At 32.6% G+C, this 23,485-nt stretch overlaps 1 protein-coding gene across 2 annotated transcripts; it reads right to left on the bottom strand.

Annotated features, from left to right (window-relative positions):
* Positions 1-35: 35 nt before the first annotated feature.
* On the bottom strand, positions 36-21,584 carry LOC113394657 (uncharacterized). Of its 2 annotated transcripts, none has more exons than XM_026632044.2 (6): positions 21,283-21,584; positions 9,929-9,983; positions 4,571-4,775; positions 1,564-4,425; positions 1,372-1,489; positions 36-1,072 (listed from the first exon to the last, which is right to left on the bottom strand). In XM_026632044.2, the coding sequence occupies exons 3-6, from the start codon at positions 4,728-4,730 to the stop codon at positions 1,009-1,011; spliced, it is 3,204 nt and encodes a 1,067-aa protein (XP_026487829.2). In that variant the 5' UTR covers positions 4,731-4,775; positions 9,929-9,983; positions 21,283-21,584; the 3' UTR covers positions 36-1,008. The 2 variants fall into 2 exon arrangements, with proteins under 2 accessions (XP_026487829.2, XP_064076798.1); XM_064220728.1 differs by having other exon boundaries at positions 21,350-21,584.
* Positions 21,585-23,485: the final 1,901 nt, after the last annotated feature.

Here is a 23,485-nt window from a genome sequence, read left to right as displayed (position 1 = left end):
CTTTTAGAATATTTAATTAATACAATGAAAGACAATTCATATTCATAAATGTTTTATTTTCAACTAAAGATGTGGAAGCATTGGGGGGAGGTATCTTAATAAATTATTTACAAAATATAAAACTAATATTTTAACAATACTGTTGTTTGAAGTACCTTAACGTTTAATTTCGTTCGTTTTGGATGGTATCGGTTAACTTGTATCGTTTTAAATGTCGCGTTGTCTCCTACGCCGTTTGTGTTGCCAATTTTTTAATTAATAAAACTGTAGTCGACTCTCTTCAATTTCAATGGACGGAGCAGATTCGCCGATAGTTTTCACTAGCGGCTTGTTGCACAGCAATAAAGTGTTTAAAATTATTTAAATAATATCCACATAATTACTAAGCTTTGGTTGTGAATATAGGTACAAATAAATGTTATAGAAAATTGTAATATCAGTCTATAATTGTTAAGTTTAAAGTTTTCTATTATCATATTCGAGATATAAGTTAGGGTATACGTTATTATTTAGCACCTAATGAAATACGTACAATTTATAGCAAGTAACGAGATCTAGCATTCCTAACGGGATATTACAATATTATATACTTAACATATAAGTTTAGAACTGTATAAATTACATACAGTCTTATGATATTCACATTATAAATACCTATCAACATTTAACATTAAATATCGACACATATATTATTATTTAAGACAGTAGGAATATAAATGTGCGTGTTATATACATTATATTTTAATAAAGCTGACAATTAAAATCTGTAAATTATTCTTAATCACTTTAGTTATCAACACAAATGAGAACCTCGGTGGCGACGACCACGTGATCTTATATACTATAGCATAGTATAGTACCACGTACTCTTATATAACTAAGAAGTAACTTACGAGTAAATAGTAATAAAAGTGTTGTTCGCCTTTGGCCTAATAATAAAGTAAAATATTAAATTTTATTGCACTCAATGAAACACGTTCGTCTTTGGGGCTTTTGGCTCATCTAGCATTAATCTCTTTTGCCGTCACTGCGAAAATTACCAAGAGGTTCAACAGATCTTGACCTAGGAGCTCTGAAACAAAAAAATTAACCTTCTTTATATAATACTAGCTACCCGTCCCGGCTTCACACGAGTAAAATAAGGGTCGATATGCAACTTTTAGATTGAAAAAGAAACATAACAAGAAAAATTATTGATTTATTCCGGTTAAGAAAGTTAAAATCGTTCCTCTTGAATAACTCTGTTTATTGATAAAATTTGATGCGTAGTTTAAAAGGTCTAAGCTTACAGACGGCAGGAAGTGACTCTGTTTTATACTATGTCGAGATATTATAAGAAAACTTAAAGGAGATTTGAAATTAATTAGTTACCTTCTTCTTGAAAGCGTCAATTCTATTTTTCCTTCTTTTACTTGCTTAAACAACGAAATTGCACCAGCGTGGCTGAGTCCACGCGTTGGAACGTTGTTCACAGACAAGATCTCGTCACCTATGAGTAACGCAAATGTTTTAATTTTGCAACTAATAAACATGATAAATTATCGCTTTTATAAATGAATATACCTTCATAGATAGTTCCCTTATCGGATGCTTGACCGTTTGGAAAAACTGTCTTAACAAATATTCCCATTTGCCCTTTTGGAGAATCAGTTCCACCGACAATACTAAACCCGAGACTCTTCTGACCGGCTCCTTTCCAAAATTCAGCTATATGCAAGGTATTATAAGAAGAATGCATGTTTTCCTGTCTGGCGTATTCTTGATGGCGGGATACATGTGAGCTATAGTTAGGTGAACATCTTTGCGAACCGACTCTGTTGAAGAATCTACTACGGCTGCTACTTCTTATTTGCTCCGGTATGCTCTCAAAAGACCGATTTTGGTATAACCTCTGTGCATTTTTAATATAATGCGAAGAATTTTCTTTAATTTCATTCGTTGCATTATCGTTACACGTCGGTAAACCAAGTAATGGTTGGGGTCGTGAACTGTGAAGTGATATTGGTCTATAGTTGTTGCTATTAGAGTGTCTTGGAGTTGGAGACGATCTCATTGAAATTTCTATATTTGTGATATTTTGTAGAGACGGATGAGATTGCGTGTAGCAGTTTCGCTCTAATAATTTTTCGTCGTCACTTTTTTGATTCGATAACAATAGACTATTGTTTACTTGCACTCCAACTTCACATTTTTTATTTGACTCTGACTTTTCGTTAGAGTAATCATTGGAACAATTTCCACTTTGTGCGTAATGATCTTCGGTTGGAAAATGAGTTTCTATTACAATTTGGCTAGACGAAGTTGGTTTATGTACCGTTTGCGATATAATATCCGGTGGAATGCTAGACATAGAATGCATTGAAGTTTGTTCAGAAGTTTGATTGTTTATAATTCGACTTAATGTAATTGGAGAAATTTCATCATGAGCCATTACAAGGTCAACTTGATACCTCTGAAATAGCGCGCCATCCTCAATTGATGCTTCAGTAGAACAAGAATTCACTATGTGCTGTACATCTCGTAAGGAAGAGAGCCCCCGCAATACTTTGCCGTTTACGTTAACTATTTCGTCACCTATTCGAAGTCTTCCATCCCTGTGAGCTATACCGTCGAAATCCAATTTTACCACAATATATCGAATCTCATAATTTGATCCACCACTATCGAAATCTACTCGATGCTGTGCTAAATAAACTCCCAAACTTTCATCGAGTCTTGATTTTAATAGTCTTATTTTTCTGAATCTCTTAGTACAAGGACCTCTGCCTAGAATATCCGTTTCATGTATTTGTTGTGCATCAATTAGGTCTTCAGACATATTTAATAAACTTTCGCTAAGATTCGGCGTTGAAGAATGATCGATAGATACCAATTGTGACTGCAATAATTTAATTTTTCTAGTTTGCACTCGTTCGTCTAAAGTGATTGTTTTGTAAATGTAAGGTATCTTTTTATTGATGGTTTTCTTTGGTAGGGGCGGTGGTTTAGCATCATTATAATCAACCATAATGTGATGATTTGAGTCGTTGTTTTTATATTTATTTGTATTTTCATTTTCATATGATATGTTTTTCTCAATAGGAAACAGTGCGCATGGAGTAGAACTTCTTCTTGTTGGAATTTGCGCTCTGTTCATGTTTATCTTATGATTTAAACTCAACTGTCGTGAAAACGTACTGTGGTTTAATTCTCCATTTACAATATTAGATGAGGTTTTCATATTAGATGAGTAGCCCGGAGGAGAATGATTTATGTGCTCGTCTGTCGGTCTTCCATCGCTGTCGTATCCTGATTCATTTGAGCTAACATAGTTGCTGAGACGGTGAGTTTGAAGCACTTCTTGGTGTATACTTTGAGTTGAAGATGCAAGGTCTGGTTTCATATCTTGTGAAGAACCTAATGTTGTATTATATTCATAAACCGGCAAACTATTTCTATTTCTCGGCATTAACATGGGATCATAATCAAAAGGCCCCTTTTGGGATATCATAGATGACCGTCGAGTAATATCTTCGATACGCCGTACTTGATATGAGTTTATATCCGTGTCATGGATGCTTCTCATCGAACTTCTAGCGAATTCGCAATTGCTTCTAAGTCCTGTATTCATAAGTATGCTTTCTTCATGGACGGATATATTATCACTGCTTTGGTATCGTTCTTCTGATCTAGAATTTGGCAAATATATTCTTTCTCTTCGAAATTTAGGTGATTTGCGATCAATCCTTTCTGAAAAGCTCTGTCTGACTGATACAGATCTATGTTGTGAAGCCATACTATTTTCTTCAGGTAAAACTGATAGTTTAGATCGTAAAAACGCGTATGGAAAATTGGGTTTTTTACATGAACCTGTATTTTGGCTCCCATCTAGTTTATTAGGAATATTATCACAACTAATGGCCTTAGCCGATGAACCTACTAAATTATCTTCGGGTAGGTTATGTTTTTGTTTAGAAGGAGATGTTTTGTCAGGATTTGTATTTTGGAGATCTATATCATCAGAAGGATCGTCAGCTTTAACATATGTCGATAAGTGTGATGTAGAACAACTGCGATACAACGAAGGACCATTTGTTAGAGAATAACTATCGGAAGATTTAGGTGTGTTTAAAGATTGCGTTTTGGAACTGTTTAACATTCCAGTTGAACCCATTCTATGAAAAAAAGATTTAAAAGGACTAGGCGATCTATCCCTTGACCCACTCCTTATAGAGTCGGTATCATTGTCTTTTTTTAAAGATGCAGAGTCCGAGCTACTTCTACCCATTTTCCAATTTCCTTTTTTTTTATACTGCCCTGTACTTATCACGGAATTATCATCGTTTACGTTTCCATTTTTTTCTAGTTCCTCAGAAGGTTCTTTTATATCAGCTTTTTTTAACATGTCGAGCTTTTTTCCCATGCGTCGACCCCATGTTGTAAAAACTGAAAAATAAAGGCTTTATGAGAAAATCATATGGCTGAATTTGTTAATTAAATTTTACGATTTTTTACTTGTAACTTGTACTATGTCTTGCTGTTCATGTATTTGTGAGAATAGATAATATACATCCTATTTTTTTAAATCTACCTTTCTTCATATCATTGACATCGTCCTCCATGACCATTGCGGGGAGTGCGGTGACGAGCGTGTAGTTGTGCGGGGTGTGCGCGGCGAGGTCTCCGCGCGGAGACGTCGCGGCCTGCGGCCCGGTCACTTCCCTGCGCTTCGGCCCGCGGAAGAGGCGCATGATGACCGATCACGCATCCATCGCGCGTGCACTACACACTTTAATCTGTGAACAGGCAAGTCGTGTTTGAAGTATATTTATTTACTCGATTTATATTATCTATTTAAACACAATCAAATTATAAAGTATCAACTTAGACTATAGCTGTTGATAAGTACAGATCTTATAATACAATATTTTATAGGTGTACAGAATGTATTAAACAGTATAACTATAATGGGATATTGGGATTTCGTAGCCAAACATTATTTATTTAAATGAATGATATGAAGCAAACGATTAAATAGTTTGCTTCATATCATTCATTATTTTAAATGTTCTCAAAACTGCTTTATGTATAATTACATCAACCGATTATATCGTTATTGATGAATTGTAGTATTTTGTAACTTGCGTAATACTGATTAGATTCATGAATTATGCAATGATAAACACGCAGAAAGCAGTTCAGTATATTCGTGTTTATTGTTTACACGCGATGTTTTCATATGCAAATATTGTGTTTCTTATACGAATATCATCGCACAATGAGGTTCCTACGTATGATAACACAGCGATGTTTGTATATTTGTGTATACATATTCATTCATATTACAGAATTCAACTAGATGCTTGATTGATTACTTAATGATGACTTTTTTTCTTGCAACGAAAACATTTCGCACTTAGAAATCTTTTTGGTTTTGAAGAACTTATTTTTATAATTAGTAATGAGTCCCGATAAAAGTATATGTGAATTGCATAATAAATATTGTACAAAAACATCATTACATTGTTTGTCCTGTGGGTTTGTTTAAAAGCGTATTATTTTTAATACGCTTAAACAAACACACTAACAGCATGAAAATACATCTATTTTATTATTAAATTAAAGCATTGTTTGTAGACACTTCTCAACTTTTTTGTTCTTCTTAAATAGCTTTGTAACCTTGAAAATTTAACTTCTAAATGTAGTTCTCACACAAACAAAGAAAAACTAACAATATTCGCAAATATTAAACGCATTAAATTATCTTTAAACGTGTATCTCTTATAAAATTTTATAGTTATTCTGGAATCTGAATTCGTCTCACCGTCTGATCACTGTTACACATTAAACATAGATAATATGATTTTTTACGGTGGTTTTTATCAGATCCTTCCAATAAAAAATTGTAATTCAGATTTAATATTTCTGTATATATCTTTAATTGTATTTGATTATAAATATTTATTTCACAACTTATTTTTTACAATATAATTATGCAGACGTGTATATAGGCCACCGGATGAAACGAAAAGACAAAGCAACTTATATAGCAAATGTGCCGCCAACCTTGGGAACTAAGATGTTACGTCCCTTGTGCCCGTAGTTATACTGGCTTACTCAAGTTTCAAATCGGAAAACAACAGTAAATAAGTAATACTAAGTATTGCTGTTTGGCGGTAGAATATATGATGGTACCTGTCGGGCTTACACAAAGGCCTACTACCAAGTAAACGTTTCCTTATAAATAGAGTAGGTATCGTTATTTCAAATTGATAACGTTGGCCTATTCTCTCATAATCCGATGGAATGGCAAATCGAGATGACCAAAAGAGTTCAGGCACAAGCCTTAAAACTTCTATTATTATCAATTCGCGGTATCGGAATGTAAATATTGTCAATTACTGGCTAATCCTGTTATATAACAGCCTTTTCTTTCCCTGATCGGACCTCATCGTAGTAAGAAACCTTTATTTGAATTCCAGAGAATCACTTTATACAAAATCTCAAAAACTTTTTATTTCCTTTATTTAGGCGTTTAAAGCCATGTAAAGCTGACCACAATTCATTCAAAACGTAAATGCGTTCTACCTTGCTAATAAATATTTTTTTATCATACGACCATTATCGTCTGACCATACGCAAAAAAATTTTCAATTAAATATTTCTTAAAAAAATTCGCTATGAAATATCAAATGTAATGTTTAATACGCTCAAGAATCTTTAGTGATACGAAGTGAACTGCGTCGACACAAACAGCAGCCAGTATTTAATAGTACGAGCTGTCGGCTAGAGGACAAACAACGGTAACATCGTAGATACGACTCATTTGAATCTATCATTAAGTCCTTCTGTTTGACGGACACGCGTAACTGCTGTAATTAAATAGTAAGAGATACTCGTAGTTACGTTGTAAATATACATTTGGAGTTATTCTTCATAGTTGTGTGAATCACCGTGGGTATGTATAGTGGTTAGACAGGTTGGCCGGAAATCCGTGCGGCTTCCAAGCGCCAGTAATATAAATTATCCAACCTTATTATTATAATCGATTACGTTATTATATTTTAAACTTGATGTATAAGGAAGTATGATACTTGTTATATTTAGTGTGTGAGCTATTTCGAATTATATGCATTATTCGTATCAGAAGATATTATAGATATAAAAAGTTATAATTTTATTTTAGATAACCGTTTCGGAGTTCGATTATCCTTGTTTCAACTACGACCGAATATTTTAATAATTATAATTTTGTATGTTTATATTACAAACGTTTTATTTAAGGAAAACAATTTTAACTTTATTTTATACTGAAATAAATTAATAAATAAATATTGGACAACATCACATCCATTACTTTGATCCCAATGTAAGTAGCTAAAGCACTTGTGTTATGGAAATCAGAAGTAACGACGGTATCACATACACCCAGACCCAAGACAACATAGAAAACTAATCAACTTCTTTCTACATCGACTCGGCCGGGAATCGATCCCGGGACCTCGGTGTACACACTACTCGATCACGGAGGTCTTCTTTATGTACATTCAGCCATTTTTAAGATGGTTTAAAGTCTTGGCGTGTTAAAGTTTGTTTATTATATATAACTATATATATTTTTAAATAAGACACCAATGTTTAATACAATTTGGTATGTATTTCCAACCAATTTGAAATGAGACTCGTCAATAAAAAAAAAGAAAAAGTCAGTTTTTAATCAGTGAACGTGGTTATTATGTAACATACACGCCAAAAAAACAAATCGATAACCTCTTTCTTTCTGCTGGATAAATGCAACAACATATTACGAATAAAAAACTGCAACACAGTAGACATAAATTCGTCATATCCATCATTAATTATTATAAATAACACGCATTATAATATACGCTTATATTACTTTTATTTAAGAAAAATTAATTGGTTCGCAGCCGAGCTATTAATTGTTCTTAATTGGAAAATGTTATTTCTAATTATCAAGCGAAACGTTGCCGGTAGAATCACTGAAGTGATAGGTAATTTATTATTTACTACATTGCCTGGAGCAGATGTGAAAAACTTAGACGCTTCGCACATCATTATTTCCGTTGAAAACAATTGAAAGATCACAGATATATTGTAAAGACGTACGACGACGTAAGACGTGTCCGTTGTAACTCTGGATATAATCTCCAGAGCTGCTCATCCGATTTCAAAGATTCTTTCACTAATTTTTAGAATGAACCTTCAGTATTAAAATTCAGGGGTTTTCCGCGGAGGCCAATTTTGTAACTTATGTCGACGTACACACGAATAAACGGTCGAGCGAATGCGTTCTTTACGAACGTTGCCTCAACGGTGAGAGATATATTAATGCTTTCTATGAAAAATTGTTGACGTTAGAAATATCAATAACGTTCTTTCGTGACGTGCTTATGTTTATATATTACGGTTAGTTAACAAATTAATAAAATATGACTAAAAATATATTTAAAATTTTAATATTAAACTTTAATTATTTAACAGGCAAGAACTCGTCTGTTGGGGTTTGTTAGTAATTGTATAATCACGCATTTATTACACAATATTGAATATGAAAAGTTACTATAACAACGGTTAAAACAAATGAATACAGAGTTTACATTACTGAACTAAATTCTGAATGCGTCAACGACGACTGTCCGTTCCCTGGTAATTGCATAATTCGAGGCATTCGCGCAACACGCACATCTGACGGACCCAACGAATCCTACCGGCTTAAGATTCCTAGATTACTGTACACTTAAGATTCCTTTGTGCGAATGGAAATACCGTGCACGCCATCATTCCTAGAGTCGATTTGTTTACGTGCTCAGTAATTACGTTCTTCTTAATGGCGCCAACGCAACGAGTATTAAGAACATCTAAGTAGGCAATGGGCACCTACTTTGTTTTTCGCTACTAGAATTTATAGCGGATTAAATGTTGCACTACCGGAAACCTCGTCTTGTATCACGTGTGAAAAACTTTAAAGTACACTGAGTCGAAAAATGAAGGCTTAAATAAGTCGTTTGGATACAAAACATTTAGTTACAAATTACAATATAGTGTCGTTAAAATTTATAATTACAAAATATATGTATCTTTTACTAAGCTAGTATCGATCATTATTCTACAATCAATTGATTTTTCTCTTAGAAACCATTGTACAATATGGTTGATTAAAATTATTCATTTAATTTATCAATAATATTAAATGAGGAGTTTTTTTTTGTATTGTCTATCTGAATAAACTAGGTACTTAACCAATATACAAAAAACTTATACCAAAAGACACAGTGCTATAAATATATAGCTACGCTTCGATGTTTCGCCCGCTTTAGACTACAGACACGATAAGCGTGACATTTTATGTTTTAGCAAGACATAAGCGAAAAAAGAAAAATGTTAACCTCTCATTGTAATGATAATATAAAGACTACTTTCTTAATGTAGTTAAAAAATCATCACTGGGAATATGTACATATGTGCATATAGGTAGGGATGTGTTATGCAATTAGGTAGTGTTTGCACACACATCTTTTGTTTGTAATATGTGAGTGGCGATGTATAAGTAGTTAGTGCCGCGTTTGACGGGCATTGACATCGAGTTGCAAGGCAGGTGCGCGCCGCACAAACAACACATAGACTCGGGGATTCTTTGCTAATAGTTAGCTCACGCACAACTGGGCTAATATGTATACAGCACTCGGATTACTTAACAAAGTTTTTATACGTACCTAATCAACATATTTTTTTCATAATAAAATTAAAGGCGTTTGACTTAAGAGAAGTGTTTTGATATATTTTTTATTTTATTTTCCTAATAAATAGTTCCTTGACTTTTCTAATATAGCGTATTACTTTTTCGCTTAAACTTATTGAACGATAAATCTTAGTATGGTGTAAACATAGAGAGTGCATACTTTATAAATATAGTAGCATGACTCACCTCATACCAGGAATGCTCATGGAGCAGACGGACGGCGTGCGCAGGCGACGCTTGACTGAAAAATGAAACAAAAACATATTTCAATGACGTACTGTTTATTTATCAAATTAGTTGCTCTATGTTAATGAATATAGTGATACTTTGAAATGAACGATAATTTTCATTCAATATATAGTACTATGTTAAATTCGCATTAGTTTAACCATCTATCTAAATTAACAAATTAAATATGTCGACTTATAAATATTTTATTAATCCATGTAATTATTTAAACGATTGTAATTCTGTTAGCGTGAAGAAATCGGATGTATAAAAATTCCTTCACGTAGAGAATTAATCGCCATCGACTCGGGACAATAGGGCGGTGGCAACGACGTTTCTAATGGCAACCAACGAAGTTCGGGAACCTACTCGCTAAGCATGACAGACAACAACAGTAATTACGTGGTTATTCATATTAAAATATCGCAATGCTCAACGAACGAACGTTGTTAAATACTTTTATTCATTACGTTGCAATACTTGTTCCGGTCCTTGGATATTATAATAAAAAAATATTGGTCTCTTATATTATAGTAAAAAAATAGAAATTTAATTAAAATGTTGTATTTTACATTAGTTAATATACATATAAGAAATACAATATTTACAAAAAAACTTAGGCATAAAAACTCAATTAAAAACTTTTTATATAAATTTTGAGACGCGATAGTGAGGACAGAACAGCTATTAACCGCAGTTTCTAAATAAAAATGTTTTACTAGATCTTTGAAAGAAGTTTCTTTAATTTTTTAATTCAGACTCAACCTTAAATTATATTTTATAATACAAACGTGTTTATCTACATTGGGCGAGGAAAACGCCTTATAAATATATAGGGATCAAAAGAACAAATTAGAGCAATGTGCTAGAAATGGCGAATATTGCAATCCATTCCCGTGTTGGACTGGTTCTGTAGATATCGAGGTATTGGTTCAAATTCCTGTTTATTACATTTTTCAGTCTACAAATTATCCGTAGCAGCCCGAAGCTAGAAAGTTCCCAATGTTTATACTCATTGATATGCGTCGAGAAGTAAGTAATGCCTAGCAATAAGTAAAATGATTTTACACCTAACCTGTGAGGGACGCTAGGGGAACATCCATGTTTGTGCTTACACTTTTGTACTGTAATCTTGACAGTGTAGTTTCTATGAGTTTGGCTACCGAGGACTAAATCGGTCAGGAAGATATCATATTATTTCATTAATCGAAGACGAGAATTTAGAAACTTTCTATATTAAAAACAGATTATATGTTTCTTCTCCGGAGCCTCTCGTATTTTTACACTGGTAGAGATGGGTATAATTTCTGAATGATTCTTCTTAACTCTCTTCTATACTTTGCATATTCCACAGCTCAAAACGCCAGAATCACCCACACATCAGTATATTTAACGAACCTGGGTTAGTAATATTATACAGGTTATTCTGGGAAGGTACCAAATACTTATTCAAACAAGAAATTTCAATATATCTATTTTTCAGGTTAAATAAATTATATTGTTGACCATCCGAATAATGCTTAACATTCTTTAGATATTTATGAACCATCTAAGTTCAATCACGTCACTAGAACTTCCCTTGTGTTTTTTTTGCAATTAATCTACTACACTTAAATGTTCTATTCATAAACGTCTCTCTTTATTGATAAACATTTGAAAACGTACTTTATCATTTGATCAAATAGGTGTTGAGGCCTTATTTTATTTCTGTATTATTTTTAGAGCGACAAGATAAATTTTCTGGAGAATAAACATTAGGGCGACAGTATCAAGTGATCTCGCGCAAGATTGCTCGCTTGAGTATGACAGGCACGCTAAAAATGAACTCTTATTATCCTGGCACATTTACTTAGAAGAAAAATGTCTCAGACGGCCTTTGAGTGAGAATGCGTTGCAAATTATACGGGATTAATTTAATTAGTTATCTTCTTCGAACACTCAGTCTATAAAGGGTAAATATTTCTCGTGTTGTCGGGGCAAAAAACTACTATCAAGTGACCTTATACTTTTTTTGTTCCTTTTCAATAAAACATGCAAAATTTTATTCGGAGGTATTTTTTCTCGTATTTATATTTGAAACTTGTTATTTCGGTGGGTTTTTTTACTTACATTTTTTTATTCATTTTAATGATAACCGATTTTAAAATTATATTGACTACCTGTCCTTAGATTTAAATAAAAATGAATGGTGGAGCCGAGATAGCCCAGTGGTTAGAACGCGTGCATCTTAACCGATGATTTCGGGTTCAAACCCAGGCAAGCACCACTGAATTTTCATGTGCTTAATTTGTGTTATTAGTATTATCTCGTGCTCGGCGGTGAAGGAAAACATCGTGGGGAAACCTGCAGGTGTCTAATTTCCACGAAATTCTGCCACATGTGTATTCCACCAACCCGCATTGGGGTAGCGTGGTGGAATAAGTTCCATACCTTCTCCTCAAAGGGAGAGGAGGCCTTAGCTCAGCAGTGGAAAATTATCAGGTTGATTAAGAATGGTGGGGGGAGCGTAGGTATCCTATATCCTATTCTGTACTCCCGGACAACGCGTATACAAAATTTCATGATGTTTAGTTATGTAGTTAAGGCGTGAAATCGTAACAAACAAACATACTTTCACTATTATAATATTACGTTAAGATTTAATATGAAATAGCAATTTAATCAAAGAAAATAATATACCTCAGTGTGTTCAAGGAAACCAACTAAATACAATTCTGCTCCAGGGACTACATTCTAGTCGTCAAATTTTGTAATGGTCGATTGTTAAGACAACCTACTACGGACAACACGCAAAGCCTCTCGATTAACTCAAACATCGGAAAACGTTATTAACTTTAAACAAGAACATTATTTTACCTTAACAAGTTCCCGGAGACGTCGGTATGTACAGCTAGCCTGTAGCCAATGAACATGCTAGTTCCGAAATTGCCGCCGTCACAATACGTTTCAATACGAAATTGTTACACAAGTACACGTGATCATCTTCGCAATTATGCCTAATTGCAGTTTTTAAATGCGACAAAATAGCAGAAGTTTCTTTAAGACATCGCGTGTATTCCATACTTATGTATATATGCTCGTATAGCCAAATGTGCACAGTTTGTGGTTGAACTATGATTTATATATGTGTGTGATTGTTTTAGTCGAATAAAAATGCCTATGTAATATTTTATTTTTTGTTAAATCAATTGCAAGGTGCGTTAAAGTCTTAAATTATAGCATTTGATAATACAAACAATAAAATCTACAGCCTGTAAATGTCAGTGCTGACCAAGGCCCTCTGTTCTTGTTTTTTTTTTTTAATATCGGTAGGTGGACGAGCAAATGGGCCACCTGATGATAAGTGGTCACCACTGCCCATAGACAATGGCGTTGTAAGAAATATTAACCATTCCTTACATCAAACCGGAACACAACCGTACTGAGTACTGCTGTTTGGCGGTAGAATATCTGATGAGTGGGTGGTACCTACCCAGACAGGCTTGCACAAAGCCACCAAGTAAGTAGGGCAGGTTGATGGGCAGGTTTGGTGCTAATTCCGCTACACTGTTTCAATGCGTTGGAAGATAAAAGCGTGGCAAACTTTCATCCGGTCTATGATGATTTCAAATACAAAAATAAGTAAGTAACTTATATATAGACAAGTAATACAAACATACGGTGCTATCTCCATCGCAAGAAGAAAGCAGTCTTATTATAATAAAAGGGCTATCATAGTTATTACACAGGCAATTTGTCGTAGGTACTGTTAAGCGAACAATTTATAAGAGCGTGGGCGGGCGGCCGGCGCACGCGCATCGTAGGCGGACACTGCCATTGACAAGAAATGCCCTTCACGAGTGCTTCCACCTACTCATAGATAAGCCTTTGACGATCTACTAACAAAAAATGTCTCAATAAAAGCATTCTCTACAATAGCATCTTTTGAGAAGCGAACAAAGAAATTTCATTTATAAACGCAAACAAAAGTGTTTATTATTTTTGGAATGGCACTAATGTACCGGCTTTGAAACTGAGGATCTTTAAACATAGGTCATTGTACCTCCGAGTTGATTAGATATTTTTAAACCCAATATCAAAGCTAAGTGACTTCGGTCAATGCTGAGGAAGTAAATCAAAATGCATCAAGCTCGAACTTTAATTACTAGTAATAAAGCCAATACGAGTGTCGTTAGTGATATCTCTTACTATTTCCTGCCACAAAAACATATTTTGACCTAATCTGGTTAAACTGATTTTTTTACTTACTGTATCAATAATAAACACTCAAACTAGAAATTTTGATATCATCAAAGCGTTAGATGCTATGTTTCAATTTTTGTTAATCAGTTACGCAAAAACGGCTTGACAGATTTGTATGAAATTTGAAATATAGATAGATTATTACCGGACATAACACCTAGGCACCTAATTGATATTTTGGCATTTTAAGATTTTTACGTAGATAGACTTTAGATAATATCTTACGTGGGCTGGCAAAAGCAGCAATATATTTTATTATATTTAGCGAGTTTTTGAGATCTATCAATAACTATTAAGCATCCCTGCGTAAAAAAACGCCCCCCCCCCATATACGCGAGTGGAACTTGTCTTGATATAAATACTCTTATAACATTAAATAGGCTTTATAATTTTGTAGCGCATATTGATCAGATAGTGACAGCGAATGAAATGCAATTTACTTTTACAATGCTAGTAGATCAGATCACGAGATGTTATACTCATCCGGAACTCGCGTCGGTGATTAGTTTCACATGTGAGGAGAAGAATCCAGCGATTATGGCAATTATCATAAGCCGTTCGTTACGCTTCATGGTCACGAAATTAATTGAGTTTTTAAAATATTTAAAACCCTTTTTAATTACTTATTAATTATAGACACGTTTTCACTTTTTTGCTTTTTGTTTTTATGGCGAATGTTTGAAGTGAGTGTGTTTTTAAGAAATACTTTCTTTGTATTATGATTTTAATTAAATCATTAATACGCGATTTTCGTCATAGCGAGTTTATTTGTATTTTGCTCTTGTTTCTTTCTCTTGGTAGTGTTTATAATTCGAACTGGTGGTCGCTTTAAATTTAATTTATTATCTAAAATAACGATTTAAAAAGTACTTCAAGCGCTTCGAATAGAGTAAATTTTTGGTCAGATTAAATTTATATAAATATCTTTATTGCAAACAATATTGAAAATATGTATAATACTAGTAGTAATATCGGTTGAAGTTGTTATTTGCAAAAGGTAAAATTTAATTTAGATGCAGATCAATTTCATAATTAAAATCGTACATTATAATGTTATTTGAGATCCACACATTTCAAAATATATATTTTTTCATATCTGATAATTTAAAATTATTAATTGCGAAATAAATAATAATTAATAGATTTTATGTCATAGTTTTATTCATTAAGTAAGAAGTGTTGATCGGTTTATTTAAACGAACCTGTAGCGTAATAAGGCGGTAAATTATCGACTCAACTGTTACCTAAAAGTTGCGTGATGGTATAGTTACAACTAGTACTAGTAGTGAAAGCTATGTTATACATACGTAATAGATATGGAAAAATTAAAAATTCGCGGTCGACTGTCGAATATCGATTAAAGTTAGGGATCATATATCATTATTAAAATTGAAACTTCAATTAATTCTGATGTGTTTCAAGTGTATGGAACCAGTTCGCTTCCGGAGTTACACGGAACCAGTCCGTTTCTTTTTGAAAAAAATATTTGAGATGTTCATACATCTCGTCCACAGCCTCATTATGCAAAGTAATTAAATGATTTCAAGACCGCGGAATAAATGGGAATTTATATACTTTTAATGTAAATTTATCGTATTATAAATACTGAATTAGATAAGTATTTAACTGCTAATTGATATTGCGTCGGAAATAAATATGATAATATATAGCCGCCCCCTACAATGTTAAAGTAAAAATGTTAAGTGATAATATTTTTCATGTAAGATGTAAATAAGGTGCTAACTCATACAATTTGTAATTGCAAAAGAAACTTATGTCAACTTGCATGTTACTTACGACTTTACAAAGTAACACTTGGTAATAATTTTAATTCTACATGTTTTTTTTATTAAGTAATGTTGGTCGACGGGCAAAAGGGCCATCTGATGGTAATTAGTCACCACTGCCTTTGTACATTGGCACTGTAAGAGATATTATTCATTATTTACATCGCCAATACGCCACCAACCTTGGGAATTAAGATGTGCCTTGTGTCTGTAGTTAAGCTGGCTCATTCACGCTTCAAAGCGAAACACTGTATTGCTGTTCAGCGAGCAGAATAGCTGATGAGTGGATGGTACCTACTCTGAAAGGCTTGCACAAAGCCCTACCACCGAGTAAATTACATTTACAAATACTAAACAATATATAAGTTGCTATTATTACAGCTGAGATGGTTGAATTTTTAATTTAAAAATTCATCCTTAGGACGTTCAGACGCGAAATCAAGTAGGAACAAAATAAATACATTCCACATATCATATAAACATCGTCTATTAAAATACATGCAAGGATAGATAATTTGTTTAAAGTTTAAAATATTCCGGTTACCACGTACCTTGAGATCTTTCTCATACATAAAGTTAAACTTAAGAGATGCGCAACAATTCCAGAATAAGAAACACTGAATAAATAATAAGTTATTATACGTAACAATGTATGTAAACCCCAACTATCCTAGTAATGGGAATGAATAAAGAGATAAACCCACTTAATATCTATTTGTAAGATATCTATACTCGCCTTATCAAGTTTATATTATAAGTACTAGGTTCTATGATACTTATATCGAAGTCTGGCTTTTTCCCGACCAATCTACTGGATAATAAAGAAAATTTAATCATGATTGTTTTATTATTAAAATACATTATTTATTTACATTTACATCAGCCGAGATGGCCCAGTGGTTAGAACGTGCATCTTAACCGATGATTTCGGGTTCAAACCCAGGCAGGCACCACTGAATTGTGCTTAATTTGTGTTTATAATTCATCTCGTGCTCGGCGGTGAAGAAAAACATCGTGAGGAAACCTGCATGTGTCTAATTTCGACGAAATTCTGCCACACGTGTATTCCATCAACCCGCATTGGAGCAGCGTGGTGGAATTACTTCAAACCTTCTCCTCAAAGGGAGAGGATGCCTTAGCCCAGCAGTGGGAAATTTACAGACTGCCAATGTAATGTAATAATTTACATGAACATTGAGTAACATACGGGAATAGTTTGTGTTTTGATGTTATAATAAGTATACGTCTTGTATCTTTTATATGCGAGAAATATAAGATACCAAAGATTTAGTAGCATTTTCGGCATTCGTAAAGCACTTGTATAAAATTACAATAACAACTGAACGGGACGTGCCGTGTCGTTGATATTATTTCCACTCAAAGAAAAAATAAAAAGAAAGCTGTCTACGTTTGCATAAATCACGTAAAAACGTATTGAATGAGTTGGAAACCGAGTACGATGAAAGTTTTGCCTATGAAGTTATTTACCGCCGTACATAAAAGGGTTGAGAGGAGAGGTAGCTGACCTTTCATATTTAAAGGTTATATTATAAGTCTAAAAAATAAGAAATTGATAATCTATATCAAGGAAAAGTTTTTTTAACCATTTGGTTATAATATTAGTGTTACGTAAAAACCATCTTATTTATCTATTAAATCCAACATGATTTGATCAAAATTCCTATATCATTTTTATATTTAAGAATCTACGTATATTATGTGTTTGAATACATAATAATAATACATCACATAAAACATGCAAAGAGATTGTGCATAGAAATTTCACATATATTTTAAATAAAAAACTTCTTATGTACACAAAATACGAGAAACTTAGAAGAACTTCCAATACGAATATTTTTATATATGTACATATATATATAACGCATTAATATGTGAACGACGAAAATTGCTTTACTTTTGTAGCAAATATGTTTTTAATATAATAGGGTTGAAATAAAAATCATCAAATTTCGATATAATAATAAATGTATAAAATTACCAAATTTGGACCATACGTCATACGAAATATAGTGTTTTTTTTAATGTGTCACTGCGTGACATTATCTCCAGTTTCGCCGCAAAATAAATCTATTTTCTGTTGTATTCTGTTGAATGATGAGAATGATTTAGTGTGTACCTCTGTCCACATTTTCTAATTATATTATATGTTTGTTTATATGTATAGTTTTCAGCTAAAAACTAAACCAAACTTTATGTCGATGTTTATAAGTTGTCAAACAATATGCTTCGGAAGAAAAAGTCAACAACAAAAAAAATATCTATCGGATTAAATTCTATGGACAGTTGTAACTCTTGTTGCAAATCTCGAGGTCCTAGGTTCGGTTTGAAGTTTAGATATTTCTCTCAATCGAAGTGAATTTTTTTTAGGATTTTCTTCAATGTGATTTGGAAAGCAAGTACAGCTGTTCGTCCTCTCTTTCTCAGGAAATAGAGAGCGCACTTGTGTGTGAGCATGTGCTTCTGCACAACAATATCAACTGTGCGTTGGCTAATCATTGATATTGTTCTCTTGACCGAAATTTGGTCAGTGGAACATACTTTTCATACAATCATACACAGTATTTATTGCTACATACAGACATCGTTTTATACCTTAAAAGTATGTTAAAATTAAAAAGAACTACAAATCAAAGATATAAGTAATTACGTAATTTTTAAATTTAAATTTACTCTAGAAACGTACGTTTCCAAATTAACACGATAGGAGATATGTATAGCTACGTACATAATCAAAACATTTTATTATTAAATAGCTTTGCTGTCTAAGATATTCATAAATATTGAATATCTGAATGAGTAATGAAATTAACTACCAAGAGTGTTGGACGGCTATGCTTAATAACAGCCGCGTTGATGTAGTGACCGGATTATTTCGTGCAATGGTCGGGTGGCATCCAGGTCGCATATGCGTCCGCGCAGTGCTGGCTATCGCGGGCACATCTTAATGTGCTCCAATTTGCGTAGAGAATACTTTTTGTCAATTATAACTCATGCGCTTATAGTTAGAACGAGCGATTTTTATAAGATATTTTGGTTTCGATTTTCAATTGTATTGTATCGAAACAAAAACGTCAAACATTTCATTGAGTTCTTAAGAACTATCTGGAATAATTAATGATTTAAGCTTATTTATTGTAACATCAAGTAGTCATATAACGGGACCTCAGTAATCACAAGGTTTATCATTATTTCATATCATTAGGCTTCCGTACTTAGTTGACTTTATATAAAAACCCCGTCGTGTTCAGAAACTTGAGACTCTCGGTAGGATAATCACGGCCGTAGTAGTTTATTATAAAGTATAGGCGACGACGTTAGGAGTACTTCGATAAAGGTGTTATCACGTGGTACTCCTAACGATAAATATAATTTTATATGTTTATATTTATAATTAAATCGAACATTAATTTTAGTAATTGCATTATGTTCTTATCATATAATTAGTCTTATTTAGATATTTCATAGGAACTAACTTTTATTTAATTATAGTTAATAGCTATTAAGCGACCTCAGTTATAAACATTAATTATTTAGCGGGTGTTTAGTTAAATATTCATTTTTCTCTCACTGTCACCGTCGATTTGATATTCGGAAGAAAACATAGGATTTTCTGTTGACACCAAAGCTAAATTGAATGGTGAAATCGTTAGTGTTTATAGCTTTATTGTGGAAATTATTAATTTTGACAAAACATTTTATCACGAAGGCGATTCAATTCAATTGTTTTAAAGGAGGACGATTGTGAAGTTTAATGTGTGCCATATCTTGAGTGCGAAATATAAAGATACTGATCCACATAAATTCAATTGAACACAAAACTGTTTACTACAATTACTTTAAATAGTATTATTTGCTTGCAATAGTTATTTGTTTATAAAACTTTAATGACTAAATGATTGTAATTGGTATAGGTCTATTCATTTCACGTTAAATTACACATAAAACTTGAAACCAAAGGCAATCATATAATTTAAATTTATTTTTTTGCTAGCTTTACTCATATTTTGATCATCAAACACACACATAGATATGTATATTGTAAGCATTCACCAACACAACTGAACGTCGATAATTTAACGTGAAGGAGCGCGGCTTCGTGAGAGATCTTTAATAAGGATTCCCTAATGCTTGACGACATAAGAATACGCAAAATCAAATCCAAATAAATTATTTACCTAGATTTTACACCATTATCATCATTAATATCCTCTTCCATCATATTTCCTTTCCGTTTAAGGAGGGTTTCTTTTATTATCTTATACTCCTTGCTGGAAATCATTGGTTCTATTCCTGTTTTAGCACTAAAACGAGTAAACAAAGCAAATAGCGTTGACTGAAATCAGCTTGTTTCATCTACATCTGCTTTCCTTTTCGGTAACTCTTTTAACGTTTGCGTTTGTGTGTAAAAATACACACGTTTTTTGATCCTCTGGCTGCTTCCAGCGGATATGTCTTTTGTCTCGACTAGACTTGGAACTAAAAATATTTCTTCAATCTACTTTTCGTTTTCAAAACATTGTAAATATATTTTACCTCATTTTTGACTAGTTATATATTTTTTTAATATTGTGTATTTTACGTATATTATTTTAAAAAAACAATATTCTATATTTTATTCTACGACTAAATTGATATCCATACTAAATTTTATTTCTATTTGATTAAGTAACAGCCGTCATACTTTCCTGTTTAATATTTAATAAGGTTGGTATAAATTTTAATGATTTTCATTAACAGAAACGAATATGTAACCTTTATCTTAACACGGAAATTCAAGTTTCATGGTCAGCGTATGAAATTATCACAGCAACACTTGATTAGTTTTGTTATTTACTTGTAGATACATTTACAAACACGTTCTTTTTTATCAAGTGAGTATTTGTTATTTTTTATTTATATAAAGGTAAAAGTTTTCAATTATGAAAATCGATACTAATGAATATATATATTGTTAATCAGAAAATATAAAGGCGGCAACTACATTTTATAGAATAATGAAATTAACATTTACCAATAAAGAAGGGATAATAATAATTTTTTTATCACATTATTTTAACTAGAATTAGTATTTGATTACATTTAATGTAATTAAATTAATGAAAACCAACAATAGTATAATGTTATTTCTAATTTTAAAACACTAATATATTTTAAAATTACAAAGTAAATTTTATTTAATAATCGAGTTTTATTTTATTAATGACGTAGATTATTTGAATATATTTATAATTACGAATATATTTCATGAATTGTACTCACTGCTGTGCTTGTAATACGATGAATCAAAACATAAATCGTAAACAATAATCCAATAACTGATAATCACCAGGCATAAGTCACAACACTGTTTGAACGGGGCACTGGAGCCGCAACGTCATCCGGGGGTCGTACGCGTTATCACGGATAGCGTAGAGACGTGCAGATCGATCCCAATGCGGGAATGTTTTGATAAGGGCGGTTGCGGACGCGAAGGATGGCGCTCGGCGAGAGAGGAGCGGAGACCTCGGTGCGCGCGGCGCGACTGACGGACAGACGGACTCGACCATCGCTCGCCTCGACACCTACAAGCGACGCGATGGCGCTGTGCTACCTTCTCATGTAAACACGGTAGCTGTATAAATAAATGCTGCAGCGTAGGAATTATGTTACAAATTTTGGCTACGGTATTACACCGCGACTATGCACCGACGTTATACTACATTGGTGATAAGCGAAGCCGCATACGACAAGTGCATCCATTCATTCCCTTTCCACCGGCTCGCTGGCTCAATTTAGATACTGTGAGCCACGAATCACTGCACTCATGTGGTATTGAAGACAGATATTTTAATACAGGGTTATTAATAGGTGAACTTTAGATGCCTACTTGTAACAAACGTATCTTGGTTTTGACTTGAATTTTGTAGTATTGACTTTATAAATGTGACTCTATTATTATATCAGAGTTGTCCTAAAATATATAACTAATTATCGAAATCCCTAGAGAGCGTAAAAGTGCTGCACAAAATCGGCAAATTAAAGTCTAATACCCGTGAATAGATTTAATGATTCTTTGTAACCTACTATCTACATTACTATAAGTGGAACATTTTCTTTCGAGCGTTACAACTATTTTAATAGAATATCGTCATTAACATTTAACTTTATTTAACCACATATAAAAGTAAAACTTTGAAATCATTCAACAAGATTTTAATTTTGTTTCAAATGTTTGAAGCGGTGAAGATTTGTAATATTAGGTAGCCCATTAAAAAAAAATATTTTTCTCTATGACATTACATTCATCTGGCACTACACAACGACACTTATAAATTAAATATAATTAACAATTAGAATTCGGAATTTAAAATAAATCTAAACTAGTTTAAATATTAGGAATTTATATTCTTTGAGTCTTATTACATGCGAAATAAAGTTTTTTCTTTATTTATATCAGACTAATATAATAATATTATGCTATAATAATAAAGAATATTTTTATTATTATATTTAGTTTGTCCTCGATATTAATTGTACTGTTCATGTATGAATCTAACGATGTTAAATTTTTAGTCTATAAAGAATTTATATTAAAGAATTTATAGTCTAATTTATATTATACTAAGACATATTCATATATATATTTTTTATTAATCGAAAATCAGAATAATATTGATTTTCTTTATGAACATTTTTCTTGATCGGTGAAGCACACAAGCACTAGTTATGTGAAATTCTGTTCCATTAAGGAGTACTCACTGTAATTAAAAACATTTCCTAGATAATAATTATTGTGAATCATCATTAAAGCATCCACTACGAAGTGGCCATTCTCATATGTGGGCCACATTAAGCTTGCTAAGCCCGTCTGATTTTCAAGTGGTCTTGTAAAGGTCGCTATGCAATTTGAGTTAAATATGAAAAAAACTTCAGCCTTTAGTTGTTTGAAGGTTGGATGACCTTTTTTTTTTGCGATCCGTTTTTATTTAATTGTAAACTAGACATAATATCTAGTAACAGAACAAATAAATATTTTATTACTACTGAAGATATTCGACATATAATATTTGAAATAAATAAAAAACAATAATAAATTTAAAAAAAAACAGTTTTCGCCGTAAATAGAGTTAGTGTTCAGCTGCGAGAGATTTACTTAAGCATAAAATTATTGTACTATGCATACTGTTCGTTTGGCGGTGTTTGGAAAAATTGGATCATTTAAATCGCTGCGTTAATAGCAACGAAACAATATTTAAAATTATATCTTTACAATTTATTATTATTCAAGCAAACTAGGACAATGTACAAAGAGTTTTTGTATTACAAAAGTGGCTATTTAGCATAATTATAAGTTTTGTAACATCTTGATTTACGATTAGAAGGGACTATCACATTGAGAGAAATGTGAATACAATTGTGTAATTATTTTAAAATATTGCACTAATTATAATTATTGCTTTGAAAACGAGAACGAATTACACAT

This window comes from Vanessa tameamea, chromosome 2, assembly GCF_037043105.1.
Source record: "Vanessa tameamea isolate UH-Manoa-2023 chromosome 2, ilVanTame1 primary haplotype, whole genome shotgun sequence".
Taxonomy (NCBI): domain Eukaryota; kingdom Metazoa; phylum Arthropoda; class Insecta; order Lepidoptera; family Nymphalidae; genus Vanessa; species Vanessa tameamea.
Note: the sequence above shows the minus strand (reverse complement) of the source record. Positions and strands in the feature narration are given on the sequence as shown.

What these genes read in the sequence shown, in the direction of transcription:
- LOC113394657 (XM_026632044.2), bottom strand. Translation starts at nt 4,730, where the DNA reads ATGCGCCTCTTCCGCGGGCCGAAGCGCAGGGAAGTGACCGGGCCGCAG. An exon ending in TGTCAATGATATGAAGAAAG is followed by an intron (nt 4,426 to 4,570) that starts GTAGATTTAAAA and finishes TTTATTTTTCAG; the next exon opens with TTTTTACAACATGGGGTCGA. An exon ending in TAAGGGAACTATCTATGAAG is followed by an intron (nt 1,490 to 1,563) that starts GTATATTCATTT and finishes CGTTACTCATAG; the next exon opens with GTGACGAGATCTTGTCTGTG.